Below are 22,974 nucleotides of genomic sequence, written 5' to 3' on the forward strand. Positions count from 1 at the left end.
CTGTCAACTAAAGGATACGGTGATAACTGGCCAACCTGCACAAACACACAATCAATACTCTCTCAAACCCATACACGCACGCACATACACATACATTATCAAATGAAAGCTAACATCCAAAGTGCATTATTACATTAGCCCTGTATATCAGAACAGATACAAACAAAATACATTATGTACATTACCTTGATACCAAACAATGTCATGTAAGTAAAGGCTTCTCTTGTGATTAAACAGAAACAGACAACCCCAAAAGGTTTTATTGCCAAGTTATTGAGGAAGTCCACGGCAGCCATCATATCCAAAGTGCTTCTGAGAGTGATGGAACGGAGTAGTCTTGTCATCATATCTTTATATAAATAACAGTCTTTGCTGTCAGGCCAAGTCCACACCTGCAAAACATAGTGTTGACAGCATTCTTCAAATATGATAATATGGTACCATTTCCCTTTTTTGTGGAAACAAATGTTAAGACTAGCATCTTTTGGTGTTGCTTGTTCAATTAATATGCTAGGCTACAGTAACTACGAGACAGATTGCTATCAACATTTTGAAAGATTTTGGTGTGGTAAAATGCAAAGATGCTCTGATTATTAGTAATGCATAATCTGTAAAATTGTTGCACTTTTACACTGTGAGCTAACAGTGTGACCATAGTGAGATCCTATAGCATATTGTAGGTAGAAAGCAATGTCTCTGAAGGACTTGAAATAACAGATAGCAGAAAAAGAATCCTTAGATGCTCAAAACATTTCATTATAGTCAGTGTGGCCTTTGTAGAAAAGCAGCCAGTTTGACCATTCACTAAAACCCTACCATGAACAGCAATTGTCTGATCACAATTTAGCAACTGAAACAAGGCATAACAGCTCTGTCAAGCTCCACCGGCAGAAGTGATGTATGGGGCTATAGTATGAGTGATATTGCGTATATATACGTGTATATAAGAGTGTGCAAGGGGGTGATGTTTTTTGGTGTTTCCAAAACCCCAATAAACAACAGTAAAAGAGTAAAGGATGGATTCAAGTGTGTTTTTACCTGCTCTAATGTAGGCTGCTTAAATATAATCTAAATAGCTCACTAGTAAACTACACAAAGTTACTTCCAAGGTCAAGAAGTATTTCTTTAGCTAATTGTTCCCATTTTTGTGTCAGCCAGATACTGTTTTTTTAACCAATTAGTATAATTAGCTAGTTACAGTCGGTAAACAGTCTGTCCTAACTTCAAACTGAAACCATGTTCTACTTCTTTTCTGAAATCAGTGATCTATAAAAATGACAGTGACAGTGACGTGTGAGAATAGGAAGCTTGGCAGGGGTAGCAACAGAAAGGATAAGAGCGAACATTAAATGAAGGAAACTCCATAATAAATCAGGCACATCGCACAAGCTGAAGCCTGAAATTCTTTGGTTTTAGATAGTCAACATGAAGCTCTGCTGTTGAGCTGATAGTAGAAGTGACACTAAGAAACTGTGCCACATGTAGGTCCTACTCTTTCACTGAAATGGAAAATGTTCACATTCTTTGGTAGTTTTTCAAATAGGCTACAAAAAAAGTAAAATAGGTAGTTCAGAAAGAAACATTTTATTTTCTTTTTTACTTACTTTATTTCCCCTTGCCATTGTTTCCATGTGGTTGCACCTCTTATGTCTGTCAAAATTCCTGGGGACCCAACAGCCAGAACTGGGACAAAATACTATTTTAAATGAACCTTTTTGGGGCATTCTCTGACTGTGACTGGTGCAAAGACAGAAACAAAAGGATCAATATGAAAGTCCAAACACTATCCTTCTCTCACACTAGCCAAACTAAAGCAAAAACCTCAAAAAGTAACAGAAGTAATTATAATTAACCAAGTAATATAGGTTGTTCTCAACCTTAGTTCATCAGTTCATCAGTGACAGAGACTAAGCTCTTTTCGGACCAAGCACTTTTTGCACTGGACCACACAACACCAGTGGAAACGACACAGACAGTTCTCCTCAAACACCACTGTTTCCTCCCGGTAGCCGCGCTCACAGCACAGCAGGTCACACCCACTGATGTCCATGGCTGTGCTATTGCACATGCGCCCCCGTGTCCCCAGAGAACCAGTTTTCCGATTTGCAAGGCAGAAATCGGGCGACTCGTCAGAGTAGATCAGATCCTGCTTATCTGGCGGCTTTATATTCTGGCCAACAGGGATCAGGGTCTTGCCATCGTTGCCGCCCATCACTTTGGAAGCGCCGTTGAAGCGCTCCAGCAGGCGGTCGCCTACCTCACGGAAATGTGGCATCTTTTTCCAGCATGTTCGCAAGGTGCATGAGCCTGACAATCCATGGCACTTGCACTCTGTCCGCATGTAGAGCTTTACCGCCTGGGAGGGGAAAGCATGGAGGGATGGGTGGGTTTAGGGTTTTGGGAGGGGGGTGGGGTGGGGAGGGGAGATGTGAACAAGGGCAAATGAGTGAGAAAAACAGAGAAAGAGAGAAGGTTGATCAAACAGAAAAAAAGAGACAAAGGAAACTTTTAAACATGTACCCTGAAGTGAAGAGGAATTGACAAATGAATAGTTCTCTGAAGATGTAATTTACTATTGTGTTTTCACAATATATCACAGACAATGCCACTGGATCAGATACACACACACACAACTACACACACTGATACATAGGTAAGATAAAAGCAGACGCTGTTCAGAAGGAATTTAACTCCCCAACCCCCCTCTTCTGCCATGTTGCCTCTGGCCTTCCTACATCTAACAAGCCTTGACAACAGATCACTCACTTATACTGCACATAATTAGCCCATCACACACACACACACACACACACACACATATCTGCCTGTTGAGATACACACACACAAACTTACAAAATGTGTATACAAGAACACACACGCATGCACAAAAACAGACCTTTGCATGCATCATAGCATACTTATTTCTCAACGTCTGGGCATTTCTGTGCAGGTCTCATCTTTTGTTCAAAGGGTTTCTTCACTAATGCTGCAATTGGACTATATCCCAAAATCCTCCTCTCCTCTATACCTGCTTTTGACCCCAACTAAAGTGAACTTTGTAACTCCTGTTTTTCTTGTGCATGTGTCAACATTTCTACAAGTGGGTGTAACAAACTGAGACCAGCAAAACACTGACAGCTAGTAAATGTGTAAATGTGATCTGGGAGATTTACCAAACTATATTATAATTTCACGTAATTAACTACTCTAAAAAGTTGCAAAATTTATCTCTTCTCTTTCAGTAGTATGACTTGTCGAGGCCATACTTCACTTGGAGTTCATATGAGCAACTAAGAGGAACTTTAAACTTCAACAAGGGCTTTGGAAAGCTACCTGCCTTGGAGGCTTGAAAACAAAATGTGTGGCACGCTCTTATTTTTGTGTTTCAGAAACCTGATTCTTGTTAGAATATCAGCTTACGCTGCTACACAAATATGGCCGGGGGTGATGTCTTTCTCTTTTGCATTTCTTGGAATGATGGAACATTCCACAGGACAAGCAACACCTTTGCTGCTAAAATCTTTAAAAAGTACAGTGAAATCTCAGACCGGTGTTTAGTACAGTACAGTAGCAGTGCATTGCATTTGTTTCTAACTCTACCCATTCAAAATGTAAACAAAAACAGCACAGACATACTCAGTTATTAATTCTGAAACTATTTCTTACCAGTCGCCCAGCCTCGTTGTTGTGCAGGTCAATGAGTGTCCTGATGTCGCTCTTCCCCCGTCTCCTCTTGGCATCCATAAACTGTTTTGACTTTTCATATCCAAACTCTACATCATCCCCGCAGCCCCCCCACTCCCACTTGACTCCGTCCCCAGAGGAGGAGGTTGGAGACGGTCTTGGAGGTGCTCTATTTCTGGTCGCCTCACAGCCACACTGCAGGAGGTCTCCCATGCTGCAGGCCTGGGTCACAGCATGGGCCACACCAGCCGCTGTGATGGCATAAACAAACGCTGTTTCCCGGATATCTACAGTATAAGGGAAGCAAGAGAGGGGGTTCAGTTTTCTTTTATTCCAACACTTAACCCACACTGAGGTAACAGTTATTAAAACAATAGTTAAACATTTTGGGAAATACACTTGTTTGCGTTTTTGTCAAGAGATAGATGAGAAGGCAGATACCACTTTCATGACGCTAGCAGCATCCAGTTATCTTAGCTTAGCATAAAGCGTGAAAACAGGTGGAGAATCTCCCTTCCAGCATCTCTAAAGCCAATACAACTAACTAACTAAGCTAACCAGCTGCTTAGCTTGCAAAAGAAAGCAAATAAGCAGATTCACAAAATGTCAAAAAGGAGAGAGTGCTACGAGTGAAAGAATCTGGTTTCCATTCATCCATTCATCCAGGCATCTGTCTCTCGATCCAGCCAGTTAATATTGCAGCTACATGGAACAGGATAAAAGCACCTTCCTCTCAATCCTGGTCCATTACTACGATCTCAAGCGTCACTTGATTTGTGGTGCTGAGAGGATGGCTATTTCTCCCTTTCACATTCACACACGCTCATACACATGCTCACAAGCTCATACACACCACAGCTGCTGGATTATTTTGGGTGCAGAGCTTAACACTCCTGGCTAAAGGCATGTCCAACCACAACTGCAAATTGATCGTCTATCCTTGCCGGTGGCGTCAGCATCATTCTCACCCTCGGCTCAAGCATCTTTATCCTCAGTTATTCCAGCTATTGTCATTCACTCTACAAGACTACAGGATGAAACAAGAGAATGCATCTTTATGCTTCTAAATATCTTATTCAATCTTGTTCCTAAATTGTATTTGTGTGCTGCTGACAGGGACTTTCAATTGTTCTACTTTGCTCTTGTCACAGTTAAAACACTGATTATGAAAACCTGATTGTCTCCATAAACTTTCTTTAATGGGAAATCTGTTATAGTCAGTGGTGCCTCCTCTCCATTTCCCTTTATTTCTGCTGTTTCTCTCCCTCTTCTTCGTGTTTCTGTTTTGTTCCCCTGTCTGTCTGTCTTCTCTGTGTGTATGAGTGTGGGCAATGCGCTCTGGTTCCTTCCCAGGCTGTCCAATCTCCACATCACCTGCACATCTGAGACTTATCCCAGCAATCAAGCTCCACAGCATTTAAACCCCCGGTCCTTCACTCCAGTCTTCGCCAGATTGTCCATTCTCTCATGTGGTACTCATGCTATTGCCAACCACAGAGTCTTATGAGTGTTTTTTTGCTTCTTCTTACCAGACTTTTGCCTGATTGTGTTTTTGCTAGTGCCTCTGATCCTCACGCTCTGTGGAAGATCGCTGCCAGCCTGTCTTAGTGCCCAGCTCTCACCACACGCCCGCTCTTCAAAGAGTTCCAAGCAAGCTCACTATTGTACATTTCTTGGAAATTTGTAAATAAACTGAACTGTTCATTTTACTAATGCTCTTTGTCTGTATTCTGCTGTTGGGTCCTTGAAGAACTAAACACAACAAAATCCTTATTACAGTTGATCCAGGACAAATGCCAACGCCTTTTAGAAAGCTAGCAGACCAACCTGACAAAGCATGAATCCATATATTAAATAAATCAGCATCATTATGTAGTTGTCATTCATAGCATTCATTTCGATGTCACTATGGGATGCACCTTCCTTGTGTATTCCTCAGAAGCACTTAGCTCATTACACCAATCCTGATTTGCTGGCGATCTTTGTGTCAAGCTACAACACAGACACCATTCAAATACATATTCTCACTTTGGAGCTTATATACTATATACAGCATGGCTAGCTTACCTGTCCACAGATCGGAACTTGCATCTCCATTACCGGACTCTAACTGCCTTCAATATGCTTCAACCCTTCGGTCTCACCACAGACTGGAGCGTTACCTACCCTGCCGTTTCACAGCAAGGTTTTTCTAACGAGTTAGCACACCAGCTAATGCCCAGTTCTCCTTAGTTAGCACTCCAGCTAATGAAGATGGACTCTAAGCCCCTTCACACCAGAGGAGATGGTTACCCAGTGCTTCCCTTCGGTCTGTCCCTGAGCCGGAAAGTGTATGTGTGGTGTACCGAAGCGCCTGTGCCCCCGTGTCCAGACGGCAAAGTTTCCATCCAGCTGCATATCTGGAAGACTGACTACTTTTGGCACAGTTGGAGCAGGTGGCTGTGATGCAACCATGTATCCTCAAAAGACATCTGGTAGATTTGGGTTTAATAAAACAGCCCGCCTGGCGATGGAGAAGATGAAGGTTGTCAGGGCTTGTCTCGCGTTTTTTTGTTCCTTTTAGATTATGTCTAGGGTTACTGGGACTAATGGCTTCAGCCATACTGGTGGTCTGAATCGGCCACCTGTTCATGAGAGATTTCTAGCGCTGGGTGTCTTCCCTCAGACTAGACCCAGTCAGACATGGCACACGGAGGGTAACGGTCACTGTGAAATGCGTAATGGCAATGCACCACTGGTAACATCCAGCTTTCTTGGTGTAGGGGGTGCTAATAGGCGCAGCCCTGTCACAGAAGGTGGTGACTACAGACCTGGGTGTGGATCTGCTATTCAGCGGTCAACCGCTACACGGCCATTGTGAGGCAAGTGTAGTCAGGTTACGGCCGGGCCAAGGGGGATCTATTTGCATCAAGACACAACGTGCAGTGTCCCCTGTTATTTTCAATACACGATCTAGAAGAACCTCTTGGCATGGACGCACTTGCGCATGTTTGGCCCCTATTTCTCCTGTACGTTCCCTCACCTGGCTCCCACTCTGTCCAGGGTGTGGGAGCACCACCTCAGAGTGATTCTAATAGCTTTGCACTGGCCAGCAATGCACTGGCTACATCTACTCCCGTGCGGACAGCCATGGCAGCTCCCACTATGCAGGGACATGCTATCACAGACAGGGGGGACAGTCTTTCATCCACACTCAGAGCACCTGGCACCTTGGGCCTGGCCCGTGAGTGGTGTAATTTGAGTAAGGTGAATGAATGAGAATGTGATTAACACTATTCATAGCACCAGGGCCTCCTCCACCAGGTCCCTTTATGATTGTAAGAGAATGGAATTTATTTTTTTCAGTGCCTGGTTGGTGTGATTTTATCATTCCTGCAGGACTTGATTGACAAACAATTAAAGTGTACCTGGCTGCAGTTGCTGCTTGTTCTGGGGTAAAACAGCCAGCCAACATCCTTTGGTCTGCCGTTCAATGGAGGGGACCCATCGGCTACTCCCTGTTTCCAGGCCATTAGCCCGCCACATGGGATCTGGCACTGGTTTTGGATGGGCCCTCTGGCCCCCCTTTTGAACCACTTGAGTGGGGTTGACTTGAAACATCTGTCTCTGAAGGCAGTGTTGTTGCTCCCTGTGGCATATGCGAAACAGGTCAGCAACATTCACGCGCTTTTGGTGCATCCATCATGCACTCAGTTTGCTCTAGGGCATGTCAGAGCGTTGATAAAGCCTAACCTTGCCTCTGTGCCCAAGGTGGTTGGCTCATGCTCTCCCAGTGACCTCATGGTGTCTTTATCATCGCCTTTTTCCTCATCTGAGGAACAGTGGTTCCCTGCATATTTATATGGACAGGACTTAGCGGTTTCTGAGAAGTGACTCCTGGGCTAGCTCGACACCACAATCCACAATTGTGGGGTCGATTGCTCTAGCCTAGTGTCAAAAATAACGATATTTTGAAACATACTGATTCTGAATATAACAATTTTAACATTCATTTTCCACAGTATTGATCCTGAAAATGCATTTCTCTTCTCCCCGACAGCGAGCTGATACACACACCGCTGCAGTGCCCACACAGCCAAGCCTCCCGTCACTCACAGCGCTTTCTTCTCGTCTCGTTCCAGTTGAGTCGTGTCTTTTTCCCCGCCAATTTCAACAAGTCCCGCGCCACTCTATTTGGCTAGTACTCATCACTATTGATTGGATGCTGGCAAAGGATACAAAAAAGCCCATATGAAGGTGACCGTACAGAGCGGTGCTAAAGAGCAAAGCAGTTGCAGGACCGACACGCAGTCCACTATAAACAACCTGAAGATGTTGGAGACGTCTCCCCTTTAAGCATTACAAAATTATTAAACAAGATGGCCCAGTACTGTTTTTGTCCTGTTGTTAGCATACCAGAGATTTATAATTCTCAAAACTAAGCTAATCCCCCTCAGAGCTATCAGACCTGAGGAATCTCAGACAGCAGAATTTCAGTTGATAGGAAATACACTGAATGAGGTCAGAAGTAAATTAACATAGTATTACCTTTACTTACAAAGATAAGTTGATAAGATAATTCAGTAATCATACTCAGTAATTTGATCAATGTTGTGCCAATTTACCCCCGTGGTATCGACAATGGTCACGAATATCGAAGTTAGAAATTCCAGTATAGTGAGCTGCATGCTGAATGCCGGTGGTTGCTGAGATGCTGAGATAAGCTTGTCTGGCAATACAGGAATCCCCATATCCCATAGTGAGGCACTGAAACAAATGTTATGAATGTGAACTTCATGCCCCACGACGCATCCTGTACGCAGGATAAGCGGTTGACGATGGATGGATGGATGGATGGATGGATGGATGGATGGATGGATGGATGGATGGATGGATGGATGGTGAACTTTAAGTTACTTGCGCAACCCCAGTTCTCAGAGTAGCATGAGTGAGATGTCTCACCAGACAGCCCTTCTTGCTGGGGTTGAAGTGAGAAGAGGCGCTTATTTTGAATGGTGTCTGCATTGTGGCATAAGCTATACACCGCAATCACCAGCCAATCAGGATTTGCGTAAAGAAATAAATGCTTCTGAGGAATATGCAGGGAGATGCATCCCAAATAAACTTCAGGGATATCAATCTGTCCAGTTAGGAAGAATGAGCGATTGTAAATTAATGTCACTTGGTGCAAATGAAAGTGATAACAGGTGCACTGGAGAGGTAGCAGCAAGACAGCCCTCACAAAGGGAAGGCTTTGCAGGCAGTGGCCACAGTCAATTGCTCTCTCCTTATCCTTCCTGACTGATTGTTCTCTAGTTTTGCATTTTGCTAATGTCCTTGTCACTACTGGCAGCATGAGGTGGTACCTGCAGCCCATTCAGGTTGCACAGGTAGTTCAGGTCTTCCAGGATTGCACATTCATGCGTGCCGTCGCAAGAAGGTTTGCTTTGTCTCCCAGCCCAGTCTCAAGAGCATGGAGAGGATACCGGGAGATGGGCCATTATACAAGGAGAGCTTGATAGGGCTGTAGAAGGGCCTAGAACCTAGAAGCAGGACCGGTACTTTCTCCTTTGTGGAAGGAGGAACAAGAGGAGCACTGCCAGAGCCCTATAAATGACCTCCAGAGGGCTACTGGTGTGCAAGTTTCTGATGAAACTGTCAGAAACAGGCTCCATGAGGGTGGTTTCAAAGTGTGAGGCAGGCCTCATCAGGGGGTTGCCAAACTGTTTGAGTAGAGGCTCAATGAATGGAAGACAGATGTGAAAGAGTTTTTCTGCCTGCAACATCATCCAGCATGACTGGTTTGGCAGTGGGTCAATGATGGTCTGGGGAGGCATATCCTTGGAGGGTCGCACAGACCTCCACGTGCTAACCAGTGGTACAATGACTACCATTATGTACCGGGATGAAATCCTCAGAGCCACTGTCAGACCTTACGCTGGTGCAGTAGGCCCTGGGCTTCCTCCTCGTGCAGGACAATGCCCGGCCTCATGTGTAGGCAGTTCCTGGTTGACGAAGGCATTGATGCCATTGACTCGCCCTCACGTTCCCCAGGCCTGAATCCAAATGAGAATCTTTGGGATGTTATGTATCGGTTCATCAGACATCGCCAAGAAGCACCATGGACTGTTCAGGAGCTCCCTGTTGCCTGCTCCAGGTCTGGGAGGAGATCCCTCAGGACACCATCTGCCGCCTCATCAGGAGCATGTCCAGACATTGTCAGTGGTGCATACAGGCAGGTATGGGCAAAGATACGTCAAAATGTATTTTAAAATACCCTAATTTCAAAATAATATAGTAGCCATGCCATGTGTCAAAATTAACTACTAAAAATACTTTTTCAAGGTACCACGAATTCACTTCGTAAACCTTCTAACTATCTGTATATTTGATCAATTCCTTCACCAGTATGCTGACTCAGCTGATTAAGTGGACAGTGTTTGAGAGCAACAGCTTTTCTCTGCCTAATGGTTAGTTAGTAACCAACAGTTTAATGTTAAACTAACAGTTTGCTAATGACTCATAAATGTATCATAATATAATGACTTGGTGTTTGGTTATAAAGAGCATACTGTGCATCAGCAATATTGACTAGATGAGCAGTTGTGAGCTACAACAAACAGGAGGGGTGACAACCTGCTGTTTGGTGGCGTTGCAGTACAACATTGTTAATGACAATAAGGCATGTGTGTGTGCATCGAACAAGTTACACCATCTCATGGCATTATAAAGTAATGTTGCACAACAACTCTTGTGCACAACTGGCAAACTTAACATAGGAAAGTAGTAGCTGAAAGTAGCAAGCTTATTACTGTATTAAGTCAAATGGTTAGCCAGAACATTATGTAAATTGGTAAACTATTTAGGCTACTAAAATGAACCCCAAAACTTCACAGGAACTCTTAAGAATTGTTGCAATCTATGCTAAGAATTGATGGAAAGCTGTCAAACTACAGGTTTCTCACCTTGACCTTCACCTTTGGGTCTGGATCAATTTTCTGTTCTGATCTCAACAAGTCTGGGCAAATTACTAGGTAGGCACCAATCAGAGGCAGCAATTTTAAGATTATTTCAAATTTTTGATTTTGAATCTAGCCCTCAATCAGATTTTGGTTTCGATTGACTGCAGTTACGTCTTCTCAACAAATAATACCATGTTCAGTAACGATTTTGAACTATTTCGTTCATCAATATCTGATTGTGATTTTGATTTTCCCTTAATTTTTTGTGCAGTGTATAATATATATATGTGTGTGTGTGTGTGTGTGTGTGTGTGTTAGAGAGAATGAGAGGGAGAAAAAGAATAGCCACTTAGCGAGCCATTGTATGTGTGTGTTGAGACTAAGTGAAGGACTTTTATTCTTGAGAGCTGGAAGGCGGCGAGCGTGCAGTCACCACGGTCAACACTGCCAACTCCATATCGTATGATTCAGTGAATGGGATTCATTAGGAATGGTAACACACACACACACACACAGAATGGGTGGGGTGCGACGAGACCTGCACACCCCAGCACGGCATGATATCAATACCAGCTGTACACCCCAACACCCAGAGATGTCTCCATTGCAGGCACATTTGTCTGCATTTGTGTGAGTTTGTGTCAATGTGTGAAAAGTATTGTCAGCTTGTCTAATGTTTTGTGTGTCTTTGTGTGTGCTGTATGCCCTCTTTGCAGCTCAGTTGAGACCACACCTTTCTGTTCCTGCTGTTCAGCAAAATAGGGCTGAAATTTTCAGGAGCAGCAAAATACTCAAATCAATATGTGTCATCTCCAACACATCTCTGGATCTATTTAGAGACACGTGTGTGACACATCAGCACACAAGTCATCATTAATACAATATGATGATAGCATCACAGGCTATGTCTAATCAAGCTGGGATCCTATCCAGATGTCCTTGGATGCACTGGTGAAACGCTGTATTTAGTATGGGAAATCTGCAAACGGCACATGTCATGTTGCTATATGTTTAGTTCAAACAAAAAAGGGTGTTAGGGATCAGGAGCAAAATATCATCCCACTAAAAGTGGACAAAGCCAAACAGCAGAGAGTAAGAAGGAAATAAAAAGGACAGAGGACAAAATAAGCTATAAAAAATCTGATGATTTGAGGCACCCTGTTTCATATTTTCCTTGGAGACATGAATTCCAAACAAATTCTCTGCCACGGTGAGTGTCTGGGCCTGTCTATATCTGCTTCTAATTCCAGAAGGCCCTTCTGAAGGAATTAGCACATATTCTTTTAATAGTCTGACTTTTAGGCAATGGTACAATTGGGGCCTGGTATGTTAAAGCTGAAAGTAGTTTAATGTAAAATCACCTCACAGTTCAGATAAGCCTAGTTTCATAAAAATATATTTGTTCTTATGGGGTGAGGTGTTAATTCTGCAGATCATCTGTTGGTGGATTTAGTGACACCAAATGGTGACAACAAATCCACCTGGTGGCCACATCAGGTGCTTCTTCCAAATGCACAAAGATTGGAGCATGCAGTGAGGATGGTAGGAGACTGCAATACATCCTGCAGCATGTAGTCTACCAGAAGGTCATTGGAGGAAGTTCTCTGTTGTGGCTGAGGCTAACAAAAAGAACAACAAATGCAAATAAATACAACATTATTATACACTACAATAAAAATCATGTAACATGCAAAAGGAAGAAAAATATATTACAGTGGTCTAACTTTACCACTGAATTGAAATTATAATGAAAGCAGACCTTTAACAGGTGTGCTTAATATTGTCTTCCAAACATACAGGCCAGTAGTTCTACTCACTTACATTAACTAACATTATGTCCATTAACGTGTAAACACGTGTAAATCTCTATACCTGTTTGTCTACCTGTGAAGACCATTAGCCATAAAATATCTGACACAATTGATAACTGGTTTAATTGCTTTGCATCCAGAGTCCTCGTTCATCCTACACCAGTACAGCTTTCCACACACACCCATACTGTGCACAATCTATCATAACTTCCAAAGAAGAGCTGCAACATCCCTGATATACTGTAACTACAAGCATCGCTTTATGCTGGCTGACTCGTACTGCAAGTCATGACTGCTCCAGGGTCTGTGTGTTATTTAAACACAGCGGAGATCAAGGAAAAGAGGATAATAACTACCGATTAATGATGAGAAACCAGAAATTTGACCTTGTTTTGAAGCTCACTTTACATGAAAGGTTCATGTCCAGAGGAGAAAACGTTTCTATTGTGCCGCAAAATAAGTTGTCATCCTTGTGTCGACATGTTCATTCATTCACATGTCTTGCAATTGTGGCAGTGTTACAGTAATGTTGTGAAATCAACTAAAACCCCTGTTTTATGAGCGCACACACACAAACACACACACACACACACACACACACACACATGCACATGCATGCAGGCTGTACAGTTATGATCAGTACAAAATCCCTTAAACTAATCTCATTACTCCACTGACAAGCTTTACAGTCTCAGCCAAACATGTTGACATACAGCAGCCCTGCCACCCTCTTTAACAAAGCCCGTTTCCGAGGAAGGTTAGCAAACAAACACACCACAAGTGCTATAAGATTTATGGTTGAATAGTGGTTGAAGATAGCCCGGTGATATTTTTGTGGGAGGCAGGAAAGGATGGTTCAGCCAGCTTGTTGTGCTCTAGACCCAAGCATCCTGTGGCTTACACTGTACACTTAACACATAACCACACAATAAAATGTTTTTTTGTCCAGAGATCCAATTTAAAGTTCTACAAAAACAAACCAGTTTGCACACAGACATCATCATTACCATATACGTAGACCAGTATTTCGAATATATGGTTATCAGATGAACTGTGAGGTTCATTTACTTCAAAATTCCAAACATTCATGTGAACACAGAAAAAAAAAATTCTGGCAACAGAAGAAAATATGTATACCCACAGACACATGAAACTTACACTGATGCATCTACATTAAACTTGTTTCAGCTTTCCTGCCTATTTAAAAAGCCATTTCATCTCCCAAAAAAAGGGGGGGGGGGGGGAATTCAGTGAATGTGGCAGAGACATGAGGCAGTTTACACTGTTTGGTGATCACTGATGCATCTGGTCACCAGTGAAGGGCAGTTAGGAGCAGAAGCAGCAATAAAATGTGAATGGAAAATTGGGAAAATAATTACATTATTCAAGTCAATTTGTAGGACCACCCACAATTTCACAATTTATATTTTCAGCGATTCATGACTGTATTTGGGGAGTTCAACTGGAACCCACTATAATACAAACAGTGGTTGCGAGTGGCACATATTCTACAGCTAAATTAGGCATGCAATCCACTAACAGTCATCATCCCCGACATCCCGCGTGGACGCAACCATGGGTGGACTGAAATCTATACAGACTGTACCAAATTTCATCGAGATTGTCTCATTACTCTACAAAGAAAAACTTTGCATCTGTTATCACATAAACTCTAAATAGAGGTCAACAAGGTTAAGTAAACCACTTGTAGAGAGTGAGCAATAAATACAAAGTCACTTTTATTTTGACATTTACTGGTACTAGTTCATGATAAACAGTCATTAAGAGCAGATCCAGGCAATTGAGGACAAAGTCTTCAAAACACTGGAGCACTTTGGCCTCCCTTATAGACAGGTAGGAATTTGTGATTAATTGCTAGTCTGTCTTCTACTGGTAGATTCTTGCCCCTGTTTCCTTCTCTCTTCCTCTGTCTCTCAATCTATCTTTGTGTCTCCATTCTTTTTTCTCTCTGTCAGACACTGGAAACACTGGTAGTGGCATGCATTCAAATGAGATAAGAGGGAAGAAATCATGCTTTTTAATCATAATCGGGTTCAGCTACATGAGTAACTGACAAATAATGTAAACTTTTCTGATGGTGTGAGGCCAGATTACGCTCATGTGGACAGCTGATGGCCTTTAATACAGCATTATTGAAGATGAATGGTCCATTTGCTGATTAAAAATGTACCTTGAGAGAGGATGCTTTCAAAGAAGATCAGTTACACAGAATTGAGAATGAAAACTTCAGTTTCCTGGCTTTGCTGTTTGAGCATAAAAACTGTATATTAATACAGACATACATCAGCTTCCTCACTGAAACACCACTACAAAAATCAAAAACAAGTCACCGCACACTGAAATGACTTCACTACTACATTGCTATATTTATTATGAACATGACTTTGTGAACCTGAAAAAAGCCATAGGCGAAATGCGTTGTTCATAAATATAGTAAAGTAATTTCTGTGTGTGGTGTGGTGTTTTTGATTTTTGATTGCCAAATCCCATGACCTACCAGCATCTGACATGCTGTGCATGGGGAGTCTCTTGTTTTCTTATACAGCTATGAAAATCTGCAGTGTTTGGAACAGGACAGAAACATACTCTGCTCCTTTTTTTAAACATATAGTCTTTATAGAAGCACAGAGGGCTTCATTTTGATAGAGTCCAGGATTTGACACATGTAATTGCTATTTTACATATTTCAGATTAATGTAAAATGTCAGTGTTTTTGTCTTCGATTGTCATCTCACAATTCAATGGTAAATGCTTGCTGTGCAACTGCTCTACATCAAGTTGTCTGAATAAAAGTCTTAGGACCAAACACATACGTATTCTAGCTGGTGACCTTTTCTTTCCAATACAGGAAAATGTTAAAAGTTACCGCAGCATTTTAAGTATTGAGAGGGAACTTGGGATTTTTATGTACACTTAGTCCAAATTCTAACCACAAGTTTTCCAAAATGTGAAAGTTATGTAGCTTTGATGTGAAAAGTCCTGAAGATTGAAAATAACAATTCAGTATTGACTGTTATGTTACAGCACGGAAAATGAATATGATTAACATGTCATGCCACTTCCTTATGACATTAATGACAGGTGGGCACAGTACATCAGTGTGCACATCTTCAACAGTGAGAGCCAGAATGGGTTTAATAACATGCATGCCACTTTTTTTTTTTTTTGTTGAATATTAATATCAGTTATTCCCTGTTTGTTGACTAAACACAGATAGATGAAGGCTCTCTGTGGTACCAGTCAAAGAAGAAACAGGCAGCTCTCTATGAATCTAATCATACAGGAGTAAAAAACCAACACAGTAATTGGAGAAGACCTTGCGGTGACCCAACATCAGTTATATTACAGACTTCAAAGGGCTGGAGGAAGATGTTAAGAGATCTTCAGAGAGATGTTAAGAGAAAAGGCAATTTTAGCTGATCATTTCAAGCGTGCCCAATCTGATGAAGAGGAGAGTCAGTCAAGTGTGAATATGTCTGGTCTGAAATACAACAGCTACCCTTGTCTGTTGGAGTGCCATCAGACAGGGATCTGACCTCAATTTTATGTAAGGCCGCCGGCTGTGGTCATGAGGTCATGGGTTCAGATCCTAAGGTACGCACGGCTGAAAAATAGGAGGTGACAGTATTTTAATGTGTTTTTTCAAACCATGTGAGAGACTTTTGGAAGAATTGATGGAGAGAGAACAGATGATTATGGGAATTTATATCTCTTCCATCAGCGTCTAGGTCAAGGGTCAGAAGTCCATTGAACTGCAAGTGTTTTTATTTTGCCTGACCAAATCCACTGTAAAACAACTGCTATGACCTGTTTAAAGCAATTTAGTTGATGCCAGTGCTTATTTAGTCACTTTAAATGTAAAATATTTGAAAAATGACTAATAAAGTTAAGGAAGTAGTTCATTATTTGGGGAAATATGATTACTGATACTGATGCCACTTTCATCTCTGTCCACTCAATGTTGGACTACAAAACCAGCAGACAATTCGTTTAGCTTAGCCAAAAGACTGAAAACAAGGGGAAGCAGCTAAACTGGCTCTGTCCATAGGTAAAAAAATCTTTTATTTATTTTATAAATGTTGTAAAATCTTTAAAATGTGTTAAATACTACTTGGCAATAAAGTTCTTTCTGATTCTGATAATTAACATATAAAAACTTGTATATATAGGGGTGTCCCCAGGATGTCACCTTGCCAGGCAAAACTTTTTCCCTTTAATACACGAGTGCAGGTACGGGTGTGTCAGGCCAGTGCGGCAGGGATTTGCATCTCCGTTACAACAGGGCTACCTGTGTGTCTTGGCAGAATGAGTAGGAAAAAGTAGTGAATCAGAGAAATAAAACGTTATTTCCTGATAGTTTCATGGCAGTTATGTTCTAAAGCACAAATAAAAATGTTTGCACCACACAGTTCGGGGTGTTTAAGCTGATAATGGAAATGCAAACTTGACTTGGCTCAGCCAAAATTGAACACCCCTATTTGTTACCTTTGCACTGAGTAAGGCTAGCTGTTTTCCCTTGATTCCAGTCTAGGTAAAGAAGATAGCATTGAGACTCGAGAGTGTCTTCTCCTCTAACTCTCGGCAAGATCAAAATATGTATATTTCCCAAACAAACTATTGCTTTAAGCAGGTATAAATAGTAGGTAGGTATCTACAAGCAAAACACATTTTATCCCATTCCTCACTCACTCACCTTGCTGCAGTATTTTGCCAAAGTACTTGTTGTGGCTAGTGCAGTTCCACCGGCGGTACCTGAATTGGTACTGGCACTCCCTGATGCCCAGCCTGGCTCCTTTGGCCACCTCACTGACAATCTCTGGCTGAGTCTGGCACAGCTCAGCCTGCTTCCCCGCCAGACGCTTCGCCTTCCTGCAAATGCTGTTGGGGTCCATCACCAGCGGACTGCCGACCGCCCTAGAAAAATGTAAACAATGTTAGAATTGAGAAGAGAACAATCTCACAGTAATCAACAACAACAATACAGAACTCCCTTCCTGTTCTGTTTGGTGACCAACACCTGTTAACTTAATTACACAGTGTGTGTAACAATGTGGCTGCACTCATCAGAAGCCACAAACCAAATGGAAGTTTTTTCTGTGGCTACTAAGCCTGCCAACTCTACCCACCACTCCTCAGCTGTGGCGACAATGTGCCTCTTGAATAGGCATGTGGGAGACAACAGAGCACAAAGTTTCCCAGCGACATCTTAGCTCTGACGTCAGATTCTGTATTTTGCACTTGGACTGCACTTGGGAGTAGTGTGTGGTCCTCACAAAGTTGGAAGTGAAACAGTTGGAAGTCTCTTAACAGACAGGCCGTTTACAGTTGATCTTAATGCTAAGTTGATTTTGGTAAACCAGAAGGCAGACTTTCTAGATTTCCTGATGATACAGCTTCCCTGGAGGTTTTGTAGCTTTTAAGAACTTCACCACTTAAACCACACATATCCCTCGAATCAGCAACAAAATTCTCAGATTTAATCCATATATTACTTAAAAAATTATGTTTAAATGTTTGACAAACTAAATCAAGCATGCCTCACGTAGTTCAAATATTTAAAACATTAAAATATGTATATACATACATCTTATATTTGATGAACACGGACCCTGCACCTCATCAATAGCTTTGACAGATGAGTGTATATAATAAAGATAAATAGTTTATTCTAAGTCTTAATGGGAAGGAGGGGCTTGGCTCCACCACTTGGTAGCACTGCCAGCGTCTGTGGCCACTTCAGTGGCATAACAGCAAAGTGGCTTTAAGAGATGACTTGAGTTACATTATTTTCTTCCTCTCCTTGCCTTAGCTGTCCCCCAATCATCCCCTATATGCTGTTAACTTTAAGTAATTTCAGATTCTATTCTCATGCCCCCCCCTTCATTTTAGTGATTTCTCTTGACTCTTCTGTAGCAGATGTGAGCCATAACGTCAGGTTTTACCATGAAATGGCAGTCAGAAGGGTATGCATGACAGAGAGAGTGAGAAACAAAGGAGCAAGAGTTAGCAAAAGACTACCTCATAGGTTTTCATTCAGCCTTGTCCCTGTTAATCGCACCACCTGATATCATTCATCTGCTTCGAGAGTTTGTTTTAAGAAGCAGAACAAATGTTCTTGCCAATCCCTTCTCCTGGCGGTCTGATACCGAGCAAGAGATTTGCACACGCACATACACGCATGCGTGCTCATTCATTCACGCTCAGTCCCTGTGTTTTTGAAAACTTCCCTTCCCTTTTTTATTTTAATAAAGCTATTTATATGACAACATGTCAACATGTGATCAAATGAAATCCCTATTCAAGGTAACTCTAACATGTCAGCCTCTTAACCAATAACATCATGGAAGGGAAGATCCACAGACAAATTGACCAAATACTGTTATCCACCATACATACCACAAACATATAATAATGGCAGACAGCATGGATTGCAGTCATGGTTTTCTTGTAATCTATTCTAATAATTCAACATGCATGAAGTTTAGGGGCAGCAGATGTACCTCCTATCCCATAGTATGAACCATGATGTATGAAGTCAAAACCTTAAAATTATAGTAGAATATAATAATTGCATTGGCACCTAAGAATACAAAGAATGCATGCCCTGTCTACAGGGACACACACACACATATATGTGTGCACGCTCCAGGGACACCCACTGTTGCATTCCTTCTATGATTATTAAGAGTGTATTGACAACATCACTATGGAAACAATGCTGTATTTTCAATACAGGTGTTCTGTGTATACTGTGTGTGTGTGTGTTCTCCTCAAGTGTGTGTGTGGTAGTCGTACAGATAAAATTATACAGACACTGTTGTCTAAATTAGCAGGTACACACTCCCCCTCAACAACCACTCATTATCTACCTACCACTATCAGGCTCTGTGTGTGTGTGTGTGTGTGTGTGTGTGTGTGTGTGTGTGGAGGGGAGGGAGAGAAAGAGAGAGAAAATTTAACTGATGTACACTCACACAAATGTATTTCTATACAGTATGTGTAGATTTTTATGGATGTGAGAAATATAATTGTATTTTCTTGTGTGTGTTTGTGTGAGCATGTGCCAGGAGCAGTGCTGGGAAGCCAGCTCTGTCAGCAGCTTACAATAGCCAGCCTGGTTTTTTACAATGGGAGGTGTAGAGTTGTAAAACTAGTGAATGTACTGGATGAAGTTTGGATGGAGTCCTAGAAGCAAAAAACAGAGACAGTTAGAGGGCTTTGACAACAAGAGAAAAGTTTCTTTAGGAGATCTTTTTGCCCAAAAGCAAATACGGCAAAGTAGAGAAAGGCAGGACTTAAAACTGGTTGGAGGCTAATCACTTTGCTGACCTTTGTTTAAGTCAAGTGACAGAGTTGAGAGACACTATGAGTCTTAACAATTAAAACAGATATCAGTACAGATTAAAGTAGGTACATCAAAATAAAATTGTGAGAACCTTTTCACACAGTAGGATGAAATCCTCCCTTCATTATGGATGAAGGCTGTTTTGATAATCCCCACTGGACTATCTTACATATAAATTTAGAAACACGGCATGATGGTAAGAGAATGGGAATGTAGTCTGAATCGGAAAGTGGAGGGAACTGAGGTGGAAAAGCGCATTGCTAGTGATATACCCAAAAATGGGGTGCATTAATTGGATAACAGGATGACTGTATGCAGCCAGCATTCTTGCCCTTGTTTGGAGATCGGTATATAAAAGTGTGCATCCCTGCGAAGTTGAATAGAATACGGGAATACTTAATTGCACACTCTGAAAGTGCATGTGGCAGGTCCGCAGAAAAGCAGAATTTTCTTTAATAAATTTATCAGAACTAGAGTGGCTTAAGCAGGTTAATGTGTCTTCATCGTGCACAGTGGACATTACTAAAGACATCAAAATATGTTATTCATGCATGTCACATGCAGTATTGTCTACTCTTCAGCTGTATTGTTTGGTTTCCATGGAGAAGTGTGTCTTTTTTCTTTGATCTTTTTGGTTAGGGTTAGAAATGCTGTTGTGGAGAAAGATACTGTTGGCCTGACCCAAGTCCTACTATAAATATCTTAAGGCTGTCACCTGCTCCGTGGCCTTCTGCAGCCTCGATGAAGGGACGCTCTTAAAGCTCAAATAGTCATAATGGGACACTTCAAGTGGATGCATACACACACAAATGCACTTTGCACACAAAACCCTGCATATACAGTACACACAAGCACATTTATCAAAGCAGACGCATTTGCTACTCTGCAGGCATGCGCAGAGATAAAAGCATGTGTACAGAGGAACTACAAAGTCAGAGAGTAATCAAACCCTGTCTATGCAAAGTGGCACTGTTCGTTTATAATATAGCTCCTGAAAAGATAACTGCAAAACACAAACTAAGACGTGTAGTCATTGATATTATAGGGGCTTGAAGGAAACATTGTCTCGCATGAATAGTTCTTCATGATGATAAAGTCCCAAAACAGTGACAGGAGTTCATACAATGATGTATAAAACAAGACAAAGTAATAAAAATAACCAAATCAAAAGCACTTACTGTAGGAATATCAATGCTGCTGCCACCTGCAGCAACTTAACAGCCGGTCCGATCCAAAACAAAACCCTTACCTTGCTCTGCTTGAAAAATCTAAATAAGAATTTCAGTTCCATATGTTTACAAAAAGGCTTTGATGGACTGTCTTTCATTACATAGCCATAAATTGGCATAAAAAATCTGTGGTTTCAAATGAAGATACTTAAGTAGATGCCTTATTCAGTGTTCAGTGTGGCCCAGAGGTGGGTCAGAAAGAGATTAAACATTGGTGCTCAGAGCGACCTCAGGTTTCATTAAGGAACTCACGGCACTATAGATAAAGTGCTGTACTGTACAGGGCCCTTCTTTTTTTTCAGTCCGCCCACGAATGAGTGAATTTTATCCCTCCTTAATCCCTCAAGTATGCTGGAGATGAAGACAGTCACGACAAGCGCTAGTCTGAGACGCCAGAGTGAGAGAGAAAAAGAAAAAAGGTCAAAGAGAGACAGTTAGAGAGAGGGTGTCTAGAGATAGAAAGAGATGGTGGGGAAACAGAATTAGATACAAAAAGATAAAGCATTGATAAGGTGATAAATAAAATAGAGATGGAAATCTAAACACATCTGTCTGCTGTCCCAAACAGACAAGGTGAAATATTGATGGGAACAAATTCAGCACCTTGCCAGCGTATGGACAGTGTGAGAGAGTTAGTGTGGCCCCAGGAATTGCTTTCCTGTTTTCCTGACCCTGCAGTCTGGGGCATGTCAATTACTTTTAGACATGCCTGATCATGTTATTTTTGCTGATGTAAAACAAGGTAAGCACTCATAATGTAATGCACCCAATTTAAATTGTAGCAATAAAGTGTGACCAAGGGGAAACTAACAACACCAAACTAATTTCACATAAGAAAAACATCCACAAGTTTGTTTGACCGCACCAACTTGGTTCAGGGGCACACCCAAAAGAACTGACAGCCAAAAGATACAAACTGTCCAAAAATAGATATATTCAGAAAGGTGCGTGGATGTGGGGCTCAGCAATAGCTATGGAATATATGAAGAGCAGGAATGCTAAATTGATATGAAGACTGGTACTTTTTGGGCATCTAAAGGGGCAAGTGTGACTGAGAGCAGTAACATGCATTTTATATAGAACTGTAATTAACTAATAGCAAATAAAAAGGGGTTCATACGAACACTTACTTTGTTTTAGTCATTTCTTTATATTATTTTCAATATGAATAAATGACGTTAGCAAGCACCTCAAGAGAGCTGTGGTATGTTAGCTACTGTTCAGAACAGTAATATCAATAACGAGAGACATGTGCATCGGAGGGGGACAGGAGAGTCTGTTTTTTTTAATGTTATTTTTTGCAAGTTAGACAATCTGCGGTAGTTTTTCTTTGTTATGTTAGCTACTGAAACAGAGATGCTAGGAAATCAAGTGGCATAAATATTTGTAAAGGTGACGGTATCATTTATTTCCATAGAATGTGTAGACGTTTCCAGGTATTGATGAAAACCAACTTAATATTACTGGCTTGTGGAAAACCACACTACAGGCCGATCCAACTGTGATGTAATGTCCTTAAAACAAGTCAAAATGAGGCTCAGTAGTGTGTGTGGCCTCCACGTGCCTGTATGACCTCCCTACAACGCCTGGGCATGCTCCTGATGAGGTGGCGGATGGTCTCCTGAGGGATCCCCTCCCAGACCTGGTCTAAAGCATCCGCCAACTCCTGGACAGTCTGTGGTGCAACGTGGCGTTGGTGGATGGAGCGAGACATGATGTCCTGCATGGTGTTGGGCTGTAAGCACAACCCCCACCTGTGGACGTCGGGCCCTCATACCACCCTCATGGAGTCTGTTTCTGACCGTTTGAGCAGACACATGCACATTTGTGGCCTGCTGGAGGTCATTTTGCAGGGCTCTGGCAGTGCTCCTCCTGCTCCTCCTTGCACAAAGGCGGAGGTAGCGGTCCTGCTGCTGGGTCGTTGCCCTCCTACGGCCTCCTCC

At 41.9% G+C, this 22,974-nt stretch overlaps 1 protein-coding gene across 3 annotated transcripts in view; it reads right to left on the reverse strand.

Moving 5' to 3' along the window:
- Positions 1 to 247: 247 nt before the first annotated feature.
- The window catches only part of wnt6b (wingless-type MMTV integration site family, member 6b), a 39,960-nt gene continuing 17,233 nt past the window's right edge, over positions 248 to 22,974 (reverse strand). For 2 of the 3 annotated variants that reach the window (XR_006825677.1, XR_006825676.1), the window contains 4 exons: positions 17,151 to 17,371; positions 3,667 to 3,971; positions 1,605 to 2,356; positions 248 to 392 (listed from right to left, as the gene is read on the reverse strand). Coding sequence is in view for 1 of the 3 variants with exons in the window: in XM_046053969.1 (XP_045909925.1) it covers positions 1,895 to 2,356; positions 3,667 to 3,971; positions 17,151 to 17,371 (988 nt within the window). In the remaining 2 variants the exon portion in view is untranslated. Of the gene's footprint in view, positions 393 to 1,579; positions 2,357 to 3,666; positions 3,972 to 17,150; positions 17,372 to 22,974 lie in introns of those variants that run through there. The other variant, XM_046053969.1, reaches the window with a different exon arrangement.

This window comes from Micropterus dolomieu, linkage group LG07 (genome assembly GCF_021292245.1).
Source record: "Micropterus dolomieu isolate WLL.071019.BEF.003 ecotype Adirondacks linkage group LG07, ASM2129224v1, whole genome shotgun sequence".
Taxonomy (NCBI): Eukaryota; Metazoa; Chordata; class Actinopteri; order Centrarchiformes; family Centrarchidae; genus Micropterus; species Micropterus dolomieu.